The 23,751-nt window shown below is 37.7% G+C and overlaps 1 protein-coding gene across 1 annotated transcript; it reads right to left on the bottom strand.

Annotated features, from left to right (window-relative positions):
- Nucleotides 1-7,301: 7,301 nt before the first annotated feature.
- Nucleotides 7,302-7,933, bottom strand: LOC102395074 (small ubiquitin-related modifier 1). Its single transcript, XM_044926984.2, has one exon. The coding sequence runs from the start codon at nucleotides 7,919-7,921 to the stop codon at nucleotides 7,616-7,618; it is 306 nt and encodes a 101-aa protein (XP_044782919.2). The 5' UTR covers nucleotides 7,922-7,933; the 3' UTR covers nucleotides 7,302-7,615.
- Between the last annotated feature and the right edge of the window lie 15,818 nt (nucleotides 7,934-23,751).

Raw genomic sequence — 23,751 nt, 5'->3', positions numbered from 1 at the left:
GTGTTAGTTATTCAGCCATACCCAACTCTTTGCAAACCTATGGACTATAATTGGCCAGGCTCCTCTGCCCATGGAATTCTCCAGGCAAGAATGCTGGAACAGATAGCCATTCCATTCTCCAGGGGATCTTCCCAACTAAGGCAATGAACTTGGGTTTTCTGAACTGCAGGCAGATTCTTTACCATCTGAGGCACCAAGGAAGCCTACAAACCTAGATAAATCTAGACAGCATATTGAAAAGCAGAGACATCACTTTGCCAACAAAGGTCTATACAGTCAAAGTTATGGGTTTTCCAGTACACAAATATGGATATGAGAGTTGGACCATAAAGGTGAGCACCAAAGAATTGATTCTATCCAACTGTGGTGTTGGAGAAGACTCTCGAGAATCCCTTGGACAACAAGGAGATCAAACTAGTACATCCTAAAGGAAATTAACCCTGAATATTTATTGGAAGGTCTGAAACAGAAGCTGCAGCTGAAGCTCCAGTTCTTTGGACACCTCATGCAAAGAGCCAATTCATTGGAAAAGACCCTGATGCTGGGGAAGATTAAGGGCAGAAAGAAAAGGGGATGACAGAACAGAGACGGTTGGATGGCATGGTCAACTCAATGAGCATGAGTTTGAGCAAACTCCAGGAGATGGTGAAGGACAGGGAAGCCTGGCATACTGCAGTCCATGGGGTCACAGAGAATTAGCCACTGAACAACATCAAATAGTTCCTAGTCAGTGACCAAGATTTTGAAGCCCTTGGTTAAGTGCTATCTCTATTTGTTTTATTTTTTTAACTTAAAAAATGGAATATGGTTGATTTACAACACTGTATTAATTTCAGGTGTACAGTAAAATGAATCAGCTATATGCATATATTGTTGCACACATTTTTAGATTCTTTTCACGTATAGGTCTTTATGGAGTATTGAGTAGAGTTTCCTGTGCTATACCATAAGTTCATACTGTGTATGCTCACTCAGTCATTCCCACTCTTTGTGAGCCCATGGACTCTAGCCTGCCAGGTTCCTCTGCCTGTAGAATTTTTCAGGCAAGAATACTGGAGTGGGTTGCCAATTTCCTTCTCCAGGAGACCTTCCCAACCCAGGTATCAGACCTGTGTCTCCTGCATCTCCTGCAATGGCAGGTGGATATTTTACCATAAAGCCAGCTGGGAAGCGCAAGCTCTTATTTAGTTAACTATTTTGTATATATTAGTGTTTCTTAAAGGAAGTCTCCTACCCAGATATTTTTGGGACAATATCCATGGAAGAAAGGTATCTTGGCTTCTGTGTCTCCCCACTTTGACTTCAACACATAGATTACATTAGATTTATTCAATCAGTTTGGTTGGATTGAATAAAGCCAATTTTCTTTCTAAAATAATAAAATAAACTTCAGGTATGAAAACATTGAAAATGTTCCTAAAAAAGGACACCTATAATTAATTTTTCAGTTACTGACTGATCTTGTTTTCCAAAATTAACCAAATTTGTAAATGGTTATGATTTTAATATTCTACTGGATTTCATTTTCTAATATTTGATGTAAGATTTTAGGATCTGTTCTTTTTTTAACTGACACTTTTCAATTCTGTGATATTCTTGCCTAAATATAGTTTTAGGTTATACTAGTGTTGCATAATATTATCTTTTTGAATAGCATTCTTTGAAATATAATACTGTGTATAATATAATTAATTAGCTGTTACTTGTTGGTTTATTAGAATTCACCCATAGAACTCTTGTGGCCTAATTATAGCTTGGGCGTAGACATTTTTTTTCCAACTACATAAATGTTTGTCTTTAACTCTAGATTGATTCATTTTTCCTCAAAATCTGGTAGAAATATTTACTAATTTCTATTATAGTAGACCTTATGATTATATGGAAGTGAGAAATAGATTTAAGGGACTAGATCTGATAGATAGAGTGCCTGATGAATTATAGACTGAGGTTCATCACATGGTACAGGAGACAGGGAACAAGACCATCCCCATGGAAAAGAAATGCAAAAAAGCAAAATGGCTGTCAGGGAAGCCTTACAAATAGCTGTGAAAAAAAGAGAAGTGAAAAGCAAAGGAGAAAAGGAAAGATTTAAGCATCTGAATACAGAGTTACAAAGAATAGCAAGGAGAGATAAGAAAGCCTTCCTCAGCGATCATTGCAAAAAAATAGAGGAAAACAACAGAATGGGAAAGACTAGAGATCTCTTCAAGAAAATTAGAGATACCAAGGGAACATTTCATGCAAAGATGGGCTCAATAAAGGACAGAAATGGTATGGACCTAACAGAAGCAGAAGATATTAAGAAGAGGTGGCAAGAATACACTGAAGAACTGTACAAAAAAGATCTTCATGACCAAGATAATCAGGATGGTGTGATCACTCACCTAGAGCCAGACATCCTGGAAGTGAAGTCAAGTGGGCCTTAGAAAGCATCACTACGAACAAAGCTAGTGGAGGTGATGGAATTCCACTGCAGCTATTTCAAAACCTGAAAGATGATGCTGTGAAAGTGCTGCACTCAATATGCCAGCAAATTTGGAAAACTCAGCAGTGGCCGCAGGACTGGAAAAGGTCAGTTTTCATTACAATCCCAAAGAAAGGCAGTGGCAAGGAATGCTCAAACTACCACACAATTGCACTGATCTCACACGCTAGTAAAGTAATGGTCAAAATTCTCCAAGCCAGGCTTCAGCAATATGTGAACCGTGAACTTCCTGATGTTCAAGCTGGTTTTAGAAAAGGCAGAGGAACCAGAGATCAAATTGCCAACATCTGCTGGATCATGGAAAAAGTAAGAGAGTTCCATAAAAACATCTATTTCTGCTTTATTGGCTATGCCAAAGCCTTTGACTGTGTGGATCACAATAAACTGTGGAAAATTCTGAAAGAGATGGGAATACCAGACCACCTGACCTGCCTCTTGAGAAACCTATAGGCAGGTCAGGAAGCAAAAGTTAGAACTGGACATGGAAAAACAGACTGGTTCCAAATAGGAAAAGGAGTACGTCAAGGCTGTATACTGTCACCCTGCTTATTTAACTTATATGCAGAGTACATCATGAGAAGTGCTGGGCTGGAAGAAGCACAAGCTGGAATCAGGATTGTCGGGAGAAATAACAGTAACCTCAAATATGCAGATGACACCACCCTTATGACAGAAAGTGAAGAGGAACTAAAAAGCCTCTTGATGAAAGTGAAAGTGGAGAGTGAAAAAGATGGCTTAAAGCTCAACATTCAGAAAACGAAGATCACGGTATCTGGTCCCATCACTTCATGGCAAATAGAAGGGGAAACAGTGGAAACAGTGTTAGACTTTAGTTCTTTGGGCTCCAAAATCACTGCAGATGGTGATTGCAGCCATGAAAGTGAAAGATGCTCACTCCTTGGAAGAAAAGTTATGACCAACCTAGATAGCATATTCAGAAGCAGAGACATTACTTTGCCAACAAAGGTCTGTCTAGTCAAGGCTATGGTTTTTCCAGTGGTCATGTATGCATGTGAGAGTTGGACTGTGAAGAAAGCTGAGCACTGAAGAATTGATGCTTTTGAACTGTGGTGTTGGAGAAGACTCTTGAGAGTTCCTTGGACTGCAAGGAGATCCAACCAGTCCATTCTGAAGGAGATCAGTCCTGGGTATTCTTTGAAAGGAATGATGCTAAAGCTGAAACTCCAGTACTTTGGCCACCTCATGGGAAGCATTGACTCATTGGAAAAGACTCTTATGCTGGGAGGAATTGGGGGGAGAAGGGGACGACAGAGGATGAGATGGCTGGATGGCATCACTGACTCGATGGGCATGAGTCTCAGTGAACTCCAGGAGTTGGTGATGGACAGTGAGCCATGGCATGCTGTGATTCATGGGGTTGCAGAGAGTTGGACACGACTGAGTGACTGAACTGAACTGAACTGATTATAGTAGTCCAGATGTCAACAATTGTTTTCTATAAAGTTTCAGACAATAAATATTTCAGGCTTTTTGGGATGTACTATCTCTGTTGTAACTACTCAAATCTACTCTTATAACACAAAAAGTAGCTGTAGATGAATAATATCAGGTGTGAAGCAAAATAACTTATTTGTCAAAAACATGCCAGTAAAACAGATTTTGACTGTGGGTCATAATACACCTACCTCTATACTAGATATGTTATGCATTCATAATGGTGTTCATATGTGCTGCTCTGATATTCAAATTAATTCAGTTTTAAACATCCTTCATTTTTTCTATCATTGCTAGTTTTTTACATTTCAGACTGTACCCACGAAAAAAATACCTAGTAGAAATTTGACTCTCTATATATACTACAGTCAAAAGCTATGTTTTTTCCAGTGGTCATGCGTGGGCATGATAATTGAACCATAAAGAACTGAGCACTTATGAATTGACACTTTTGAATGGGAAGATCAAACTAGTCAATCTTAAAGGACATCAACCCTGAATATTGATTGGAAAAACTGATGCTGAGGCTGAAGCTCCAATACTTTGTCCACCTGATGTGAAGAGCCAACTCACTGGAAAAGATCCTGATGCTGGGAAAGATTGAAGGGAAAGAGAACAGGGGGAAGCAGAAAATAAAGATAAATGGTTAGATGGCACCACTGATTCAGTGGACATGAATTTGAGCACGAGATAAAGTGAAGGACAGAGCAGCCCGTGGTGTCACAGAGTTGAACGGTACTTAGTGACTGAACAACAACGGCAAAGAAATTTGTTTGCATTATACATATGTGTATCTGGAAGCCACAGATCCCATGAAATCTCTTGGGTTGATGCCAAATCAGGGTTGTTGAAGGAGGAATTCATGTCAGGGATGTCTTATTTGGCCATTTTGCTGAGGTCATTCTCAAAAGTTTGTTGTTTTTTTTTTATAGAGAGAAGAATATAAAATTAGAGAGTAGAAGTAAGAACATAAGATTAGAGAAGTATATGATATTATAAGTGTGAAAGAGTGGGATGAAAGAGTGGTTTGAACAGAGAGTAAATCTGAGATATTTTAACCTGAGGCTCCCCTTTTTTCAGGCAGGCTCCTTAAGGAAGGACTGAAGTGACCAAAGTGTTAGTCATTCAGTTGTGTCTGGCTCTTTGTGACCCAATGGACTGCAGCTCACCAGGCTCCTCTGTCCATGGAATTCTCCAGGCAAGAATATTAGAGTGGGTAGCCATTCCCTTCTTCAGGGGATCTTCCTAGATTAGGCTAAGAGTATGCCGAAGCCAAATGATCAACAGTAACAAGCAGTTTAGCTAATTAATTATGAGACAAAGAATGAGGATAGGAAAAGTCTGTGTTTGGTATTGTAAAAAACTAACAGATCCTTGTTTGCTGTTCAGTAGCTAACTTGTGTCTGACTCTGCGACCCCTTTGACTAAAGCATGCCAGGCTTCCCTGTCCTTCACTGTTATCCAAGAGTTTGCTTAAATTCATTTCCATTGACTCGATGATGTTATCTAACCATCTCATCCTCTGCAAACCTCTTCTCTTTTTGCTTGAATCTTTCCCAGAATCAGGGTCTTTCCCAGTGAGTCCGCTCTGCCCATCATGTGGGCAAACATTGGAGTTTCAGCTTCAGCATCAGTCACTCCAATGAATATTCAGTTTGATTTCCTTTAGGATTGACTCGTTTGATCTCCTTGCTGTCCAGGACACTCAAGAGTCTTCTACAGCACCACACTTTGAAAGCGTCAATTCTTCAGCATTCAGCCTTCTGTAAGGTCCAACTCTCACATCCATACATGACTACTAGAAAAACCACAGCTTTGACTATATGAACTTTTGCTGACAAAGTGATGTCTTTGCATTTTAATATACTATCTAGATTGGTCACAGCTTTCCTTCCAAGGAGCAAGTGTCTTTTAATTTCATGGTTGCAGTCACTGTCCACAGTGATGTTGCTGCTGCTGCTGCTAAGTCACTTCAGTCATGTCCAACTCTGTGTGACCCCATAAAAGGCAGCCCACCAGGCTCCCCTGTCCCTGGGATTCTCCAGGCAAGAACACTGGAGTGGGTTGCCATTTCCTTTTCCAATGCATGAAAGTGAAAAGTGAAAGTGAAGTCACTCAGTCGTGTCCGACCCTCAGAGACCCCATGGACTGCAGCCTACCAGGCTCCTCCATCCATAGGATTTTCCAGGCAGGAGTACTGGAGTAGGGTGCCATTGCCTTCTCCGACAGTGATGTTGGAACCCAAGAAAATAAAGTCTGACTGCTTCTACTTTTTTCCCTTTTATTTGTCATGAAGTGATGGGACTGGATGCCATGATCTTAGATTTTGGAATGTTGGGTTTTAAGCCAGCTTTTTCATTCTCCCCTTTTACCCTCATCAAGAGGCTCTTTAATTCCTCTTTGCTTTCTGCCATAACGGTGGTATCATCTGCATATCTGAAGTTATTGATATTTCTCCTGTCAATCTTGATTCCAGCTTGTGATTCATCCAGCCTGGCATTTCAGATGATATACTCTGCATATAAGTTAAATAAGCAGGTGATAATATCCAGGCTTGTTGTTCTCCTTTCCCAGTTTGGAACCAGTCCATAGTTCCGTGTCTGGTTCTAACAGTTTCTTCTTGACCTGCAAACAGGTATCTCAGGAGACAGGTAAGGTGATCTGGTGTTCCCATTTCTTTTAGAATTTTCCAGTTTGTTGTCACCCACACAAAGGGTTCAGCATAGTCAGTGAAACAGAAGTAGATACTTTTTCTTGAATTTCCTTGCTTTCCCATGATCCAACAAATTTTGGCAATTTTATCTCTGGTTCCTCTGCCTTTTCTAAATCCAGTTTTAACATCTAGTAGTTCTCAGTTCACATAGTGCTGTAGCCAAGCCTCAAGGATTTTGACCATACCCTTACTAGCATGTAAAATTAACACAACTGCCTGGTGTTGGAACCTTCTTTGGCACTACCCTTCTTTGGGATTGGAATGAAAACTTACTTTTTCCAGTCCTCTGGCCACTGCTGAATTTTCCAAAATTTGCTGACATATTGAACACAGCACTTTCACAGCATCATCTTTTATTTATTTATTTTTTGTAATTTTTGGCGTGCCCATTTATTCAACATATTGGGTAACTGTATCATATAAATGCACCATACAGGAATATCAAGTTTTTTTTTTAAAAAACAACAGTGAGTATTTAAGAAGGTATTGGGACCTCAGTGCTTCAAAGTCATGATCATCACCACACAATCTGGAAAAAAATCTGTACCATGTATGAACAATAATTTCCAATATGATTCAAAAAAAAAACTTATGTTTTAAGCATTTTCTTTTTTCTTTCTGTACAATTAAAAATAAAATAAACATGGGTACAGTTTTTACAAATATTTTGTTTATTTTAATGAAGCTGGTACAGACACTGTCCATTTAAAACCCATATCCCAGGCCAAAAAGTACAAATAAAGTCAAAAAGAGCATTGTTCTGTTGTATACACTTCTGCATGAATAACTTTAACTGATAATGAAAATTAGATCTTTTCTGGGATCTTCTGACAAGATTTTTCTTTCATCATAAAATGCTTTCTCTTCACTGAAGCCATCTTCGGAGTTAGTCATTATTCTCTGTCATTTTGACTCCAACTGGATATTCCTCTTCTTTTGGTCCAGACCCTCAGATTTTAAAACTAAACCGTTGAATGACCCCCTGTTTGTTCCTGATAAACTTCAATCACATCTTCTTCCTCCATTCCCAGTTCTTTTGGAGTGTGATTATCAGCAATTCTCTGACTTTCAAAGAGAAACCTGAGTGAATTCATGGGAACTCCCTGTCTTTGACAGTATGATTCTTTGAGTTTCTTGAGATGTGTCCTCATTTTCACTTTGAAGTGAATCTCACTGCTATCCTGTCCAATGACTTTGAGTTTAATATATTCTCCTTCCTTCTTATCCCCCAAGTCTTCAGTTGAAGGTTTTGCTTCCTGGTCAGACATGGTGACGGTGATTTCCCTGGTGTCTCCGCACACCAGCGGCCTCAGATAGGTAGAACCTCGCTCTGGGGTTTACAAATCCGTCTCACAACACCGCCACAGCATCATCTTTTAGGATTTCAAATAGCTCAGCTGGAATTATGTCCACTGGCTTTGTTTGTAGCAGTGCTTCTGAATGTCCACTTGGCTTCACACTCCAGGATGTCTTGCTCTAGGTGAGTGATGTCACCATCAAGGTTATCCTGGTCATTGACTTTTTTTGTGTGTGTGTGTATATTTCTTCTGTGTATTCTTGCCACATCTTTTTAGTCTCTTCTTAGGTCTAAACCCTTTCTGTCCTTTATGCTGCCCTTAATGGGATGGAATATTCCCTTGATATCTCCAATTTTCTTGCAGAGATCTCTAGTCTTTCCCATTCTATTGTTTTCCTCTACTTCTTTGCACTGTTCTTTGAAGAAGCCTTTCTTATCTTTTCTTGCTATTCTCTGGAACTCTGAATTCAGTTGGGTATATAGCTCATACCACAGATACCTCAATCCAATAGAGGTAGAGACTAGAAGGGGGATCTCTCATACCTTGAGACAGTAGCAAAGTTTAACTGGAAGAAGAGACTTCTTTCCTGGCAAGGATTTATCCAATTGAAAATTTATGGACTCTCTTTACTACAGGCCTCCCTCCTTCCTCTATCCCTCTGTAAAACTCTTCTCCTTCCCTTGAAGTGTAGGACTTGCATGTGGTACTTCATAGTTGTGGATCATGAATTGCAATTCTCTGCTGATTCCAAATCGGTTAAGGCAATGGCAACCCACTCCAGTACTCTTGCCTGGAAAATCCCAGGGATGGGGAAGCCTAGTGGGTTGCCATCTATGGGGTCGCACAGAGTCAGACACAACTGAAGCGACTTAGCAGCAGCAGCAGCAGCTGATTCCAAATAAACCCATCCTTGTTGAAGAAATATATCAGGCAGTCTATTTGTTTTAGGTCAACTGTATAATCATAGGTAAACAAGGGATCATCCATGAATCTTGTCAAAGTTACATAGGAATGCTGGTTATTGTAGTAACCCATTTTCTGGGGCACTAAAGGTGGGGAGACTTCTTAACCTTCACTATTTTCTAGGATCACAGTGTTCAGATAAAGTTAAACATTTTCAGTACAATACAAAATATTCTTTACTCATTCGAAGCTAATCTTAAAATTAATTTTGAGGCCAAGGCCTTCTTAAATGTGAGTTGTAATATAGTCATAAAATATTCAAAATTTGATATATAAATTTCTATAGTTGATTTTTATTTATATCAACAGATACATATGTAGCATCTTCAACAACTCTTAAGGACACTAACCTATTCCTTAAAGAACTGCTTATTTCATATTTCATATTTGAGCTACATTCTGGGTTCCTATAATCAAAATTTTAGTTTATTTTTAGGGAAACCATCTTATTGTAGTTTTACTTATCCTAGAGAAAGGGATAGTTCCATTTGTTATTGATGAATATGAAGTATTTAGCCAATGAACACACCATGCCATGTCTGCCATGATGTTTAGTGTTCCATTTACATTTAAATGGGCTTCCCTGGTGGCTCAGATGATAAAGAATCCACTTGCAATGTGGGATACCAGGGTTCTATCCCTGGGTTGGGAAGATCCCTGGAGAAGGGACTGGCTACCCACTCCAATATTCTTGCCTAGAAAATTCCATGGACAGAGGACCCTGGTGGGCTATAGTCAATGGGGTCACAAACAATCAGACACCACTGAATGACTTTCACTTCACTTTACATTTAAATAACAAGGATTTGGGACATTTTAAAATAGTAAATACTGTGAAGTGAAGTCGCTCAGTCGTGTCCAACTCTTTGCAACCTCATGGACTGTAGCATACCAGGCTTCTTGTCCATGGGATTTTCCAGGCAAGAATACTGGAGTGAGTTGCCATTTCCTTAATTGTAGCTAAGTCAATTTCTTTGAGTTATCTTAAAAATTATCAATCTTTTTTAGTTTAATATTCTGCTTTCTTCTTTGTTCTAAATAAAAACCTAATTTGTAAGGAAACTTTATCACATGTCTTCTCAGGATTCTATGGTCAATTATCCCTTGAAATGTGCTATTTGTTATCAAACAGTTATGATATCACTAATTAAGACATTTAGAATCTATATTTTTTCTCATCATATCAAATGTTGACACATTTTATTTCTTTCAATTTAATCCCATCCAGAACACAAAAATATAGAAATGTTCATCTTCATATTGCAGATGAGAAAACCCTGTAAAGGAACTGAAGTACCTGATTAGGGACATAATTAAATATTAAGCTTATGTCTTTTGGAAAGGAATGTAGGTATGTTATCCATAGAAATTGTTAAAAACATATATGATGCATTTTTGTTCAGTCTGATGTAATAAATAAGTCAATGATTCTATATAGACTGCTTATACCTAACTGTAAAAGTTCAATGAGAATTCTCAGCATGGTTTTAAAAAATAAGATCTGTCAAAAAGATCAATTATACACATGGAATGTGCTAGGTATTTGAGAGTTGCAGGATTGAATAGGATCATGTCTCTGTGTCTTGGCAGTTCATGAGCAAGTAAGAGAAGCTGAAATGTATAAGGTGATTTTGGTACAAAAAGATATTTATTATAAACCTAACATATGGAAGAGTCTGTATCCATTATCTTATTTGATCAAGGTATTATGGCATCTGGTCCCATCATTTCATGGAAAATAGATGGAAAAACAGTGGAAATAGTGACAAGCTTCATTTTTTGGGGCTCCCAAAATCAATGCAGATGGTGACTATAGTCATGAAATTAAAAGACTCTTGCTCCTTGGAATAAAAGTTATGACCAAACTAGATAGCATATTAAAAAGCAGAGACATTATAATTTGCCATCAAAGCTCCGTGTAGTCAAAGCTATGCTTTTCCAGTAGTCATGTATAGATGTAAGAGTTGGACTACAAAGAAAGCTGAGTGCGAAAGAGTTGATGGTTTTGAACTGTGGTGTTGAAGAAGACTCTTAAGAGTCCCTTGGACAGCAAGAGATCAAAACAGTCTATCCTAAAGGAAATCAGTCCTGAATATTTATTGGAAGGACTGATGCTGAAGCTGAAACTCCAATGCTTTGGCCACCTGATGTGAAGAACTGACTCATTTGAAAAGACCCTGATTTGGGAAAGATTGAAGGTGGGAGGAGGAGGGAATGACAGAGAATGAGATAGTTGGATGGCGTCACTGACTCGATGGACATGAGTTTGCGTAAACTCCGGGAGTTGGTGATGGACAGGACAGGGAGGCCTGGCGTGCTACAGTCCATGGGGTTGCAAAGAGTCAGACATGACTGAGTGACTGAACTGAACTGTATAAAAAATGGGGCATAAACTTTTATTATTTTAAATTTATATGTTAGGACACCAATTTTCAGATTCGTGAAATTAATTGCTAGGTTATACATTAACAGAATGTGTAGTTCTGTTTAGTTTGTTGTGATCCACACAGTCAATGACTTTGGCATAGTCAATAAAACAGATGCAGATGTTTTTCTGGAACTCTCTTGCTTTTTCTATGATCCAATGGATGTTTTCAATTTAACTTCTGGTTCCTCTGCCTTTTCTAAATGCATCTTGAACATCAGGAAGTTCTAGGTTCACGTAATGTTGAAGCCTGGCTTGAAGAAATTTGCTGGCATGTGCTGTAAATTATGTACATTTGCTAGCACATTACTTTGCTAGCATGTGCTGCTGCTGCTGCTGTCACTTCAGTCGTGTCTGGCTCTGTGCCACCCCATAGACGGCAGCCCACCAGGCTCCCCCGTCCCTGGGATTCTCCAGGCAAGAACACTGGAGCGGGTTGCCATTTCATCCTCCAGTGCATGAAAGTGAAAAGTGAAAGTGAAGTCGTTCAGTTGTGTCCGACTCTAAGCGACCCCATGGACTGCAGCCCACCAGGCTCCTCCATCCATGGGATTTTCCAGGCAAGAGTACTGGAGTGGGCTGCCATTGCCTTCTCTGTTGCTAGCATGTGAAATGAGGGCAATTGTGCAGTAGTTTGAACATTCTTTGGTATTGCCTTTCTTTGGGATTGGAATGAAAACTTACATTTTCCAGTCCTGTGGCCACTGTTGTGTTTTCCAAATTTCCTGGCATATTATGAGTGCAGCACTTTAACAGCATCATATTTTAGGATTTGGAATAGCTCAAGTGGAATTCCATCACCTGCACTAGCTTTGTTCCTAGTGATGCTTCTTAAGGCCCACTTGACTTCACAGTCCAGGATGTCTGGCTCTAGGTGAGACAGAATGTGTAGCATCATCCAAATCCACTGTTGCTGAATTCCAGTGCTCTCTACAATGCTGAATGTCATCCTGCACAGATTCTCAAGATGTGACAATCATTTTTCTATCATCATGCTCACCTGGGTGTGTAGGTTACTCATTTTACATATAGTTAGTAACTGAAATTATACGTTTGATATTTATTACTACTTTTGAGGGATTGTCAGATAGCTCTTTGGTAAACAGCGCTTTACCTGATCTCCTGTGTAGACCCAGGAGATGTCGGTTCGATTCCTGGGTTGGGAAGATCCCCTGGAGAAGGGAACAGCTACCCACTACAGGGCTCTTGCCTGGGAAATCCCTGGACAGATGAGACTGGTGGCTACAATGAATGGGGTCACAAAGATAGGAACACAATTGAGCACACAGACATACTAGTTTAGAAAATACTAGTATAGAAAATTGTTACTGTTATTTTAAAGTGTTCCCATATTAGAAATTTGATTTAACTAAAGTTATCAGCATATAATTTGTTGGAATGTTTAAACATAATGGTTTCTAAACCTCATTAGGCTATTTTTATTATTTTAAATAATGGTTTAACATTACTATACTTATCACTTAGCAAAGAGTTATATTTTCAGTAACTCAGTTCTAGGCCAAACTCGGGAGCTCTTGTATATCCGAAACTACTGTTCTGTTCATTCCAGTGTAAAAACAATAAATGCCACAATTCTACATACTAAAGAGACTCTTTTATACCAGTTGAAGGAAAACTTTTGTTTAAATGCCATTCAGTAATTTCAGATTTGACTTAATATAGTGAGTTCTTAACTTATTCCCAATAATTGATATGATGCCTCACAAACACTTTTTGAATTTCTGTATTTTTCTCTCAAACACTGTTACATACATACTTACACAGTCACTAATTTCATTATCCTCATATTAACACCAAAAAGTGCTTTTAAATGAAATATGAAAATAAAGTTTTTTGAATTGTCTTTTTTGCTTACCTTAGGTGATTTATTTTAAAGAATTGGTAAAGCTCGATTAAAAAAAAAAAAAAGACAATTTCAAACTAAAAAATTTCTTTCTATTGTAGTGGCATGATCAGCTATGCTTCTGGCCCAGATATATGGATACAAATCAGAAATACTTGAAAAGATAAGCTAAATAAGATTTTTTCCTACTTTGAACTTAAGTGATCCTGTCACAATTTCATAGATGCTGACAGAAGACTCCTGGTTCAGAGACAAAGGTTTTTATTACTCACAGCATAGCAAGACATCTGAGGTACGTGTACACAACAGCCATTCCTGGCTTCCTCAAAATCCATTGGGAGTAATACAGAGGTAGGCTCAGGTGGATGTTGTGAATATAGTGGGTTTCTTTTGTCACACTGAGGAAGCCTGAGATTAGGAAATATCAGTTTTACAAGGGCCTGCTAGCAATCTTAACCTTTGTTTAGGAAGAAGATGTTATTACCCTGGCTAGGAAAAAATCTGTAGTTCTATTCATACATGGCCCTAAAAGATTTTGGTGTTCTTTGAGCAGTATATGTGGTTATATGCTTTGTGTTTAAAGATTCTTCAAAGTAAAGACATACATGGAATCATGGGCATATCCAAATGGTTTGGCCTGTGTGCCAATAATCAAGAATGAGGGAAATTGGGAAATAAATGTTTTTTTTTTTAGAGGTCTAGGAAAGAGTTTCATCAGTGTATCTATAGCAATAATAATTCAAGGTGTATCTTTTGTATCACATATCAATACCCAAAAAGCATTTACTGCATATGAAAACTAGTGAACTACTTGGCCTTGATGGCTTATCCAGATACCATCTTTGACACTGAAGAGCTTATGGATTATACCTATGAATGCAATAGGTGGTAGAAATGATGGCTTATGCATGGGGTTAATATTAAGGACTGTCGTGATCTAAGTCAATATCCTACAAAATAATGATTAATTACCTTTATGGTCATCCTAACATTCATTCTGGCATATAAACAGTCTTGCTCATGTAATTCCCAGTAAGCTTTTTATTAATGCTTTCTTAAATATGAATCAACCAGCAACATTGAAGACATACTTGAAGAACTATGAAAATAATAAATAAAAGGTTTAGAGAGAGTTATACATTTTATTGGAAGGAAAGTTATGACCAAGTTAGATAGAATATTAAGAAGCAGAGACATTACTTTGCCAACAAAGGACTGTCTAGTCAAGGCTATGATTTTTCCAGTGGTCATGTATGAATGTGAGAGTTGGACTGTGAAGAAAGCTGAGCGCCAAAGAATTGATGCTTTTGCACTGTGGTGTTGGAGAAGCCTCTTGAGAGTCCCTTGGACTGCAAGGAGATCCAACCAGTCCATTCTGAAGGAGATCAGTCCAGGATGTTCATTGAAAGGACTGATGCTGAAGCTGAAACTCCAATACTTTGGCCACCTCATGCGAAGAGTTGACTCATTGGAAAAGACCCTGATGCTGGGAGGGATTGGGGGCAGGAGGAGAAGGGGATGACAGAGAATGAGATGGTTGGATGGCATCACCGCCTCGATGGACATGAGTTTGGGTGAACTCTAGGAGTTGGTGATGGACAGGGAGGCCTGGCATGCTGTAATTCATGGGGTCACAAAGAGTCGGACACAACTGAACTGATCTGATACATTTTATTTCTATATTTTAAAAACAATATTATAGGCAAATATTCCAATAAACACTAATTTTCATCTCAGAAAGATTTTGTAATAATATAAATCTATAAATGAGGAAAGTGAGCTAGTAGAAGAAATGCTCAACAGTAAAATATTGTTTAAAAAATTCCATATAAGTTTGGAAGACACATTCAATGTTGTTGCTGCTGTTCAGTTGCTTTGCGACCCCATGGACTGTAGCATGCCAGGGTTCCCTATCCTTCACCATCTTCTGGAGTTTGCTCAAACTCATGTCCATTGAGCTGGTGATGTTAACCAACCATCTCATCCTCTGTCTTCCCATTCTCTTCCTGCCTTCTATCTTTCCCAGCATCACGGTCTTCTCCAATAAGTAGCTTCTTCGCATCTGGTGGCCAAGATATAAAACTTCAGCTTCAGTGTTAGTCTCCAATGAATATTCAGGGTTGATTTCTTTTAGGATCGACTGGTTTTATCTCCTTACAGTCCAAGTGACTCTCAGAAGTTTTTTCCAACTCCACATTTCAAAGTATCATTTCTTTGGTGCTCACCCTTCTTTATGGTCCAACTCTCACATCCATACATGACTACTGGAAAAACCATAGCTTTGACTACAAGGACCTTTGTTGGCAAAGTAACGACTCTGCTTTTTAATATGCTGTCTAGGTTTGTCATAGCTTTTCTTCCAAGGAGCAAGCATCTTTTAATTTCATTGCTGCAGTCACCATCTGAAGGGATTTTGGAGGCCAAGAAATGAAATCTGTCACTGTTTCCATTATTTCCCCTTCTATTTGCCATTGAGTTATGGGACCAGATGCCATGATCTTCATTTTTTTTAATGTTGAGTTTTAAGTCAGGTATCAATGATACATTCAATGCTTTTTCATAGAGGTGAAACCCACCCCCCAAATGAAAGAAACAAACAGAAAAATATATAATTGAAAAGGAAAATTCCCAAAGGGGTTAGATTGTCTGTCTTCTAACTAGTAGGAGATGCAAGTAGATAGAAAAGAGAAATAAAGTGAGAAGAAATTAGTAAAGCAATTAAAAGGAAAGATAAAGTCGCTTTAGAATACACACACAGATACATACACATAAACTATTAAGTGTAAGTGATTGGCTCCATATGCGGAAAGGTTTGTTTTACATTTAATAAGGTCATTATTTGTATAAAACAACCAGCCAAATTACTAAGAAAATTGTCAAAATGAGGCAAAAATACTCAAAATAGTGAAGTTAATGAACTACAAGTCAGGTACTGTGAGTTCAAGCAAATACTTTTTTCGAATAGAAAAAATATGTAAATTCTTCATTTGTACTAAATAATACTATACTATATATATATTCTATACATATATATATACACAATACACTACTATATATTCTGTATATACTATACAATTATACTATTATACTTTCATTTTAATTTTGCTAAATATTATGAAGAAAATTTTTATTTTTAGTAGTTTAAAGTAGATTTAAGCAAAGCTTTGTGTATTACAATACATGGAAGGAGTAAAAATGTTTTTAAAAGCCAAAGGTATCCCATTACTTAAGAATCATTAAATCTGATGAATGTGAATTTGGCAATTAAGTCTTTAGAAATAGTCTTCATTAAGTGACTCTTGTCTGATATTGGCCAAGATGACACTGATTTTAAATTATTGTTATTTTTTTCCAATCATCCCATTTATATATGAACTGATGATGGCTATTGGCTTCACTGCTGCAGCGCAAAGCAAAAAGAAAACAGCCGACTAAAGTACATTCACTACATTTTAGTTAAGGATGAACTGTGAATGTATTACATGATAACTAGGACAATTTTGGACATAATAATAATCCTTAATTAATTTTTTACACTGACTGTTGTATATATTTCTGGCATTTATTTCTAAATACTCTCAAGATATTTCTGTCTTCACTCATATTGAAACAGATAAAAATATTATTGCCATGGTTGAAAAGTCACTGGTGTTTCTTCTCTTTACTTTGGAGTAATGGGCATGCATGCATGTGTGCTAAGTAGCTTCAGTTGTTTTCAACTCTTTGCTACCCTATGGAGCCTGCCAAGCTCCTCTGTCCATGGGATTCTCCAGGCAAGAATACTGGAGTGGGTTGCCATGCCCTCCTCCAGGGGATCTTCCTGATTCAGGGATTAAACCCACATCTCTTATGTTTCCTGCATTGGCAGGAATGTTCTTTACCACTAGTGCCACCTGGGAAACCCACTTTGGAGTCATATACAAAGTAAATACTGCTAATGAAAATTTCAAGGATACACATATAATTTTCTGGCCAAATTAAAACAATATGAAACAATTTATTCTAACAATTTATTCTAAGGTTAATTTATTCTAACCTTTCCATCTACAAAGTATTTAGTTTATTGACTTTTTTTAAGGGAACAGCATTTTATTTTGAAAACTGCTACTTAGAAATACAGTTGGCTGTTTTTTTACCAAAATTATTTTAGAAAGCATGATAATGCACGCTTCCCAAGTGATTTTTATATGTATAAAGAAAAGAGAAATTTTAATGACTAACAAACAGCATGAAATGCTGAAACAAATGGAGAAGAAACGCACTTTGGAGCTAGCACAGTTTATCAAGTAGGAGTAACAATAAATATAGAATTGTTGTAGGAGGAAGCCTGGGAACAGTTAAAGAAAAATCAGTTAGTATTTAGGATTTTCAGAATAAAATAGAATAACATGTATTGGAAATATTTAAATTACCAAATATGGGTAAATCCATTTGGTTCTGCTTTTTTTTTTTTTGAATGAGGACAAAATTGTTAGCATCTGTTCTTATTTAGCCCACTATGATTCTGACATTAGCAGGTTTCTGAAAATTTTCTTTCTTAATGTGCAAAGAATCCTATTGGTATTATGAGTCAGTGATATTAAAGAAATGCTTGAAATTGTAACCTCTTCTTTTTCCTTCTCCTGTCTCTCTTTTTCCTTCCTGTCTGTCTCCCTTTTCTCCCTCACTCTGCCTCTCTATCAAATCTCTATAAACCACTCTGATATCATTAAGCATTATTCTGAGCTTTGGATATTATTAAATATTTCTTAGTAATTTATGTTAGCAATTTATTCTGATTACTGTTATTAATCACTGAAATATTATAAGGAAAACTAAGAAGGACTATTTTGGAGTTTTCATTATATATTTGACTGAAGATTAAACTGATGAAGTTAGTCATAAAAACACACTGAAAATCAAAAGAGATCTGTTTTTTTTGGATTGTGCACATTTATAGGCTTTATTTTTTTCATTTTTAGTTGAACATTTATAGAATTACAACTTCTGATTTGTACTAGTAGTTATATAAACACTAATTTAATAAATTATACCTTAAATTGTTTTCAAACAACAGATTGCATGATAGCTATGCCAATTAACCAAACTCATTTGTTAAATCTTTATTATTTCCTTTTTAATGTCTTTGATTTTTAAATTCAATAATAAGGCTCTCCGGGGAAAACAGGAAAGTCAACTAAGTAGGTCCAAAAACAACTTTAGAGATCAGAAGTAGAACCTCGGTGAGTTTCATGGTGAAAAGGGTGGACCTAGGATGAAAGAAATAAGGAATACCATTTATATAGTATTATCAAAGTGATTGCATGTGAAGTGAAGTGAAGTCACTCAGTCATGTCCGACTCTTTGCGACCCCATGGACACCAGGCTCCTCCATCCATGGGGTTTTCTAGGCAAGAGTACTGGAGTGGGGTGCCATTTCCTTCTCCAGGGAATCTTCCCAACCAAGGGATCGAACCCAAGTCTCCTGCATTGCAGACAGACGCTTTACCATCTGAGCTACCAGGGAAATCCATAGCAATTATTTTATGATGGACAGGGAAGCCTGGCGTGCTGTAGTCCATGGGGTTGCAAAGAGTTGGACACGACTGAGTGACTGAACTGAACTGACTATTTTATGATAGCAGTGCCTGCCAAGTCACTTCAGTCGTGTCCGACTCTGCGCAACCCCATAGAGAGCAGCCCACCAGGCTCCCCCATTCCTGGGATTCTCCAGACAAGAATACTGGAGTGGGTTGCCATTCCTTCTCCAATGCGTGAAAGTGAAAAGTGAAAGTGAAGTCGCTCAGTTGTGTCGGACTCTTAGCGACCCCATGGGCTGCAGCCTACCAGGCTCCTCTGTCCATGGGAGTTTCCAGGCAAGTGTACTGGAGTGGGGTGCCATTGCCTTATCGGATGATAGCAGTACAAAATTAATTAACACTAAACCACAAAACATCATTGAGGAAGATGAAGGAAAATCCAATTTAAGGGAAGAATATGCATGTTCATGAATCAGAGGACATTTAAAGATGCCAGTTAAGTTGATCTGTAGATTCAATGCATTCCTAATAAATAATGATAGCTGTTTGGAGGGGGAGAGCCAAATATATTCTGAGAAATTATAAAGGAATACAGATGGTCAGAAATAACCAAGACACACTTATAGAAGGAACATAAATTAGGAAGTCTTAACTAATACATATTACGTCTTATTGTTTAATTGCCAAGTTTTGTCCTACTCTTATTTTGTGGCCCCCAAAAAGATGGCTTAAAGCTCAACATTCAGAAAACTAAGATCATGGCATCTGGTCCCATCAATTCATGAAAAATAGATGGGGAAACAGTGAAAATAGTGGCTGACTTTATTTTTTGGGGGGCTCCAAAATCACTGCAGATGGTGATTGCAGCCATGAAATTAAAAGACGCTTACTCCTTGGAAGGAAAGTTATAACCAACCTAGATAGCATATTGAAAAGCAGAGATATTACTTTGCTAACAAATGTCCGTCTAGTCAAAACTATTGTTTTTCCAGTGGTCATGTATGGATGTGAGAATTGGACTGTGAAGAAAGCTGAGCACCAAAGAATTGACGCTTTTGAACTGTGGTGTTGGAGAAGACTCTTGAGAGTCCTTGGACTGCAAGTATATCCAACCAGTCCATCCTAAAGGAGATCAATCCTGGGTGTTCTTTGGAAGGAATGATGCTAAAGCTGAAACTCCAGTACTTTGGCCACCTCATGCGAAGAGTTGACTCATTGGAAAAGACCCTGATGCTGGAAGGGATTGGGGGAAGGAGGAGAAGGGGACAACAGAGAATGAGATGGCTGGATGGCATCACCGACTTGATGCATGTGTGTCTGAGTGAACTCCGCGAGTTGGTGATGGACAGGGAGGCCTGGCATGCTGCGATTCATGGAGTCGCAAAGAGTCAGACACGACTGAGCGACTGAACTGAACTGAACTGAAAAAGGGACTGTAGCCTGCTGGGCTCCTCTGCTGAAGTGGGTTGCCATTTCCTTCTCCAGGGGATCTTCCCAACCCAGGGATTGAACTCACGTCTCCTGCATTGGCAGGTGGATTCTTTACCACTGAGCCGTCAGGTAAGTGTATGTTAAGTCTTGCTAAGCCATTAATTAAAGATAATGTTAAGCAAGAAGTCTGATGCATAAATTTACATATTCTACATATCAGTGTATAAAGTTCGAGGGTAGGAAAAATTAGTGTGTCACAGCCATATCAGTGACGATATTTTCGGAAGTAGGGGTTAGTGACATGTGAGAGGTCTGAGGTGGCTATCATGCTAGTAACATTCTATTTCTCTACGTGAATCATGGTTGTATGAATGAGTCTACATTATGAATATTTGATATTCCAGACCATTATGATTTCGACATTTTTCTATAGGTACATTATATTTCAATAAGCATTTATTTCAAATATTAAAATTATTTATTTATTTTATATATTAGATACAAATGACTGCACTCACTTTACACATGAAAAAAACTTAGACAATATTGCAAGTTTGCAGTTAATCATGCCAAGATAAGTATCAAAGGTCCATGTCTTTATATAATAATAATACTATCTCTAATGAAAACCTGAATCATTTTCAGTGGGGAAACTGAAAATTGCATTACTCATTTGGTTGGAAAGAAAAGTAGAATAGGGTTAGAATGATTAGAAGGTTAAGTGAAAATATTAGTTGTTCTGTTGTGTCTGGCTCTTTGTGACTCCATGGACTGCCAGGCTCCTCTGTCCATGGAATTCTCCAGGTAACAATACAAGAGTGGGTAGCCATTCTCTTCTCCAGGGGATTTTCCCTACCCAGGGATCAAACACAGGTTTCCACCATTGCAGGCAGATTCTTTGCTGCCTGAGCCACCAGGGAAGCCCAGAGTGATTAGAATCAATGATTAATATAAGCACTAAATTAAATTTAAGAGATAAAAAGTGACATGGATTGAAGGTGTGTCCTTCATTGATTTTACATATTATGTCTTTCACTGTAAAGGCTGAGGAAATACACATTTAGAAGAGTTTTCAAGGTAAATGATTGATGGATTTAACACTGCCCTGATCTCACAGCAGGTTATTACAGAAGGTGAAATTCTTTTGATTTTTCATATAAGAATATCATTTCCCTAGGCTTCTAATTTTATTTTTATTTTTTTTGCATGTGAAGATAGTTTATCAGCCACTGAACATAGCTGTCAGTTTTACTTTTACTTAAAATTATCTGTATTCTTGATTAGTACCTATCTAGATTTATTGGAATATTTTATGCAACAGTTTATTTGAAACAGTCTTAAGTCCTTTGCTTTGGCCAATAATTTTATTAGAATAAAGTCTTACTGCAATATTTTCTTCACAGAAAAATATAAGAAACTTGCTTTTATACCATGCAAATATAAAAAGAAACACATCTTAAAAGTGTATACTTTTATACTTGACTGAATTTCAAAAACTTAACTAAATAGAAAATAATGTTGAAAAACTGATGTAGTGACTCACAATTTGATGTTTCACTACTAGTTGAATAACTTTTTCAAGGGTAGATATTAAGATCAGGAGGCGTTTATACAAATTGGTACTTCTGATTCCTCCTACACTCACTGTGACTAAGTGGTGTTGCCTTCCATGGTTCTAAAAGAGTAAAATGAACTAGTGTACTTAGTTAATGAGACGGTGTCCCCACTCCCCTGCCTGAAAGTTTTTCTTAGAAACTTACAAAAAGAGAAGTAAATCTAGTGATAACATGTATGTGAATCTCTGTATGTAAATTTCAGTCATAAGACAGAGACATAAAGATTTTGAGGACATTTACATCTAAATATTGACTAATATTTGCATGATAGAAATAAACACTAGAATGAATATTACAGGGTCTCAGTTCTAGGGGTGGCCCACAATTATCTGTTTGATTTTAGACAGAATATATTAATAATGATAATGCCATAAATGACATCTGAGTTGATATGCTTTTTTGTAGTGATTATTCCTTTCAATAATTAATGAGGCTCCCTTCGTGGCTCAGATGGTAAAGAATCTGCCTGCAAAGCAGGAGACCTAAGTTCAATCCCTGGGTTGGGAAGATCCCCTGGAGAAGGGAATGGCTACCCACTCCAGCATTCTTGCTTGGAGAGTTACATGGACAGAGGAGCCTGGCAGACTACAGTCCACAGGGTCGCAAAGAGTAGGACACGACTAAGCAACTAACACTTTGACTTTTAAAAATTAACGTAGCATCTACTGGAAATGCAGTTTTATCATGCTGTGTTCTCTAGATAATGGAATTTTGGGGAAGGAATAAAAGGTATTATTCTTCCTTCCTAGGAGATTAACCTGGGAAATCTTTTTTAAGGTGTCATCTCTCTCATGCTATCAGGGCTTCAAAAGAAAAGATGACAGCTGTTGAAGGCTGTTTTGATAACTTCGAAACAGGGCTTTCTATTTCAAAAATCTAGACCAATCTAGACCAATTTAGCATATTGTCCCACAGGGTTTGGGATGGTGTAAACTGATGATCAGGTAATGAAACAGATCTATATATAAGCATTGGAAAGATGATCAGGGACTGCTGGATGGGATTTGCAATAATGCTTTGTAGTTACAAGGGAAGCACCACATGCAGCCCACAGACTTCATCTGAAAACTGAACCCTTACCTCAGATAACTCAGAAATGCCAGATGTGTTTTTCCTTACTAAATGATGTTTCAATAATCCAACATGATTCTGTTCTATAGTTAGAATAGGAAACCGGAGTCCAAAATGGCAGTGGCTAAAAGACAAAGAAGGGAAAATCCCACAAAAACAGAACAAAGGAAGGTCCGAGGACTGGGGTGAGGACCTCAGGTAGAACAAACAGCACGTCTGGCTAGCCCAATTAACATAGGGCAGGTCAAGTGGGGAGGAAAAAACATAAAAAGAGGAGCCAAAGGGCCAGGGCTCTCTCTTCTCTTTATCTTTGGGTTGGTATGCCCTCATGCCTCGAGGATATATTTTCCTGCTAATTTCTTAATAAAATTGAGCTGTAACACAGAACTGTAACACTGATCTAAGAGCTATAACATGGTCTGTTCAAGACCCAAGAGCTAAAACATGGTCTGTCTGAGAGCTATGACATGCAGAGGGCTCTAATGTCCGTTGCTTCAAATATTTGTTGAGACAAGACAGAAACGAGGAGAATACACTTGCCTGACAATTCTATCCTATAACTTACCAATATATTGTCCAGGTATTTAATATTTGTTGAACATTTCATTTTCATTCCATGGTTTAGATAGATAGATAGGTAAATTGTAGATAGAATTAACATATTTGCACATACTTTGTTAGTAGAATTAATTAGAAAATTAAATATTATTTTAAATAACATAGTAAGTTTTAAAAAGTTTTTAAATCTCTAATCTCTACTAAAGATGCATATATTAGGGAAATAATAAATGTTTTGAGAAATGTCAGAAGTAAAATTGGAATCTAAACATAGTAATTAGAGAAGCAGATGAAAATAGGTTGGCTTGAAAATAAAGGAAGTGACAATTTTCACAACTGTAGAAGTAATTTTA

The sequence above is a fragment of the Bubalus bubalis genome, chromosome 13 (genome assembly GCF_019923935.1).
Source record: "Bubalus bubalis isolate 160015118507 breed Murrah chromosome 13, NDDB_SH_1, whole genome shotgun sequence".
Classification (NCBI taxonomy): Eukaryota; Metazoa; Chordata; class Mammalia; order Artiodactyla; family Bovidae; genus Bubalus; species Bubalus bubalis.
The sequence above is the reverse complement of the archived record's forward strand: the minus strand, read 5'-3'. Positions and strand labels throughout refer to the sequence as shown.

What these genes read in the sequence shown, in the direction of transcription:
- LOC102395074 (XM_044926984.2), bottom strand. Translation starts at nt 7,921, where the DNA reads ATGTCTGACCAGGAAGCAAAACCTTCAACTGAAGACTTGGGGGATAAG.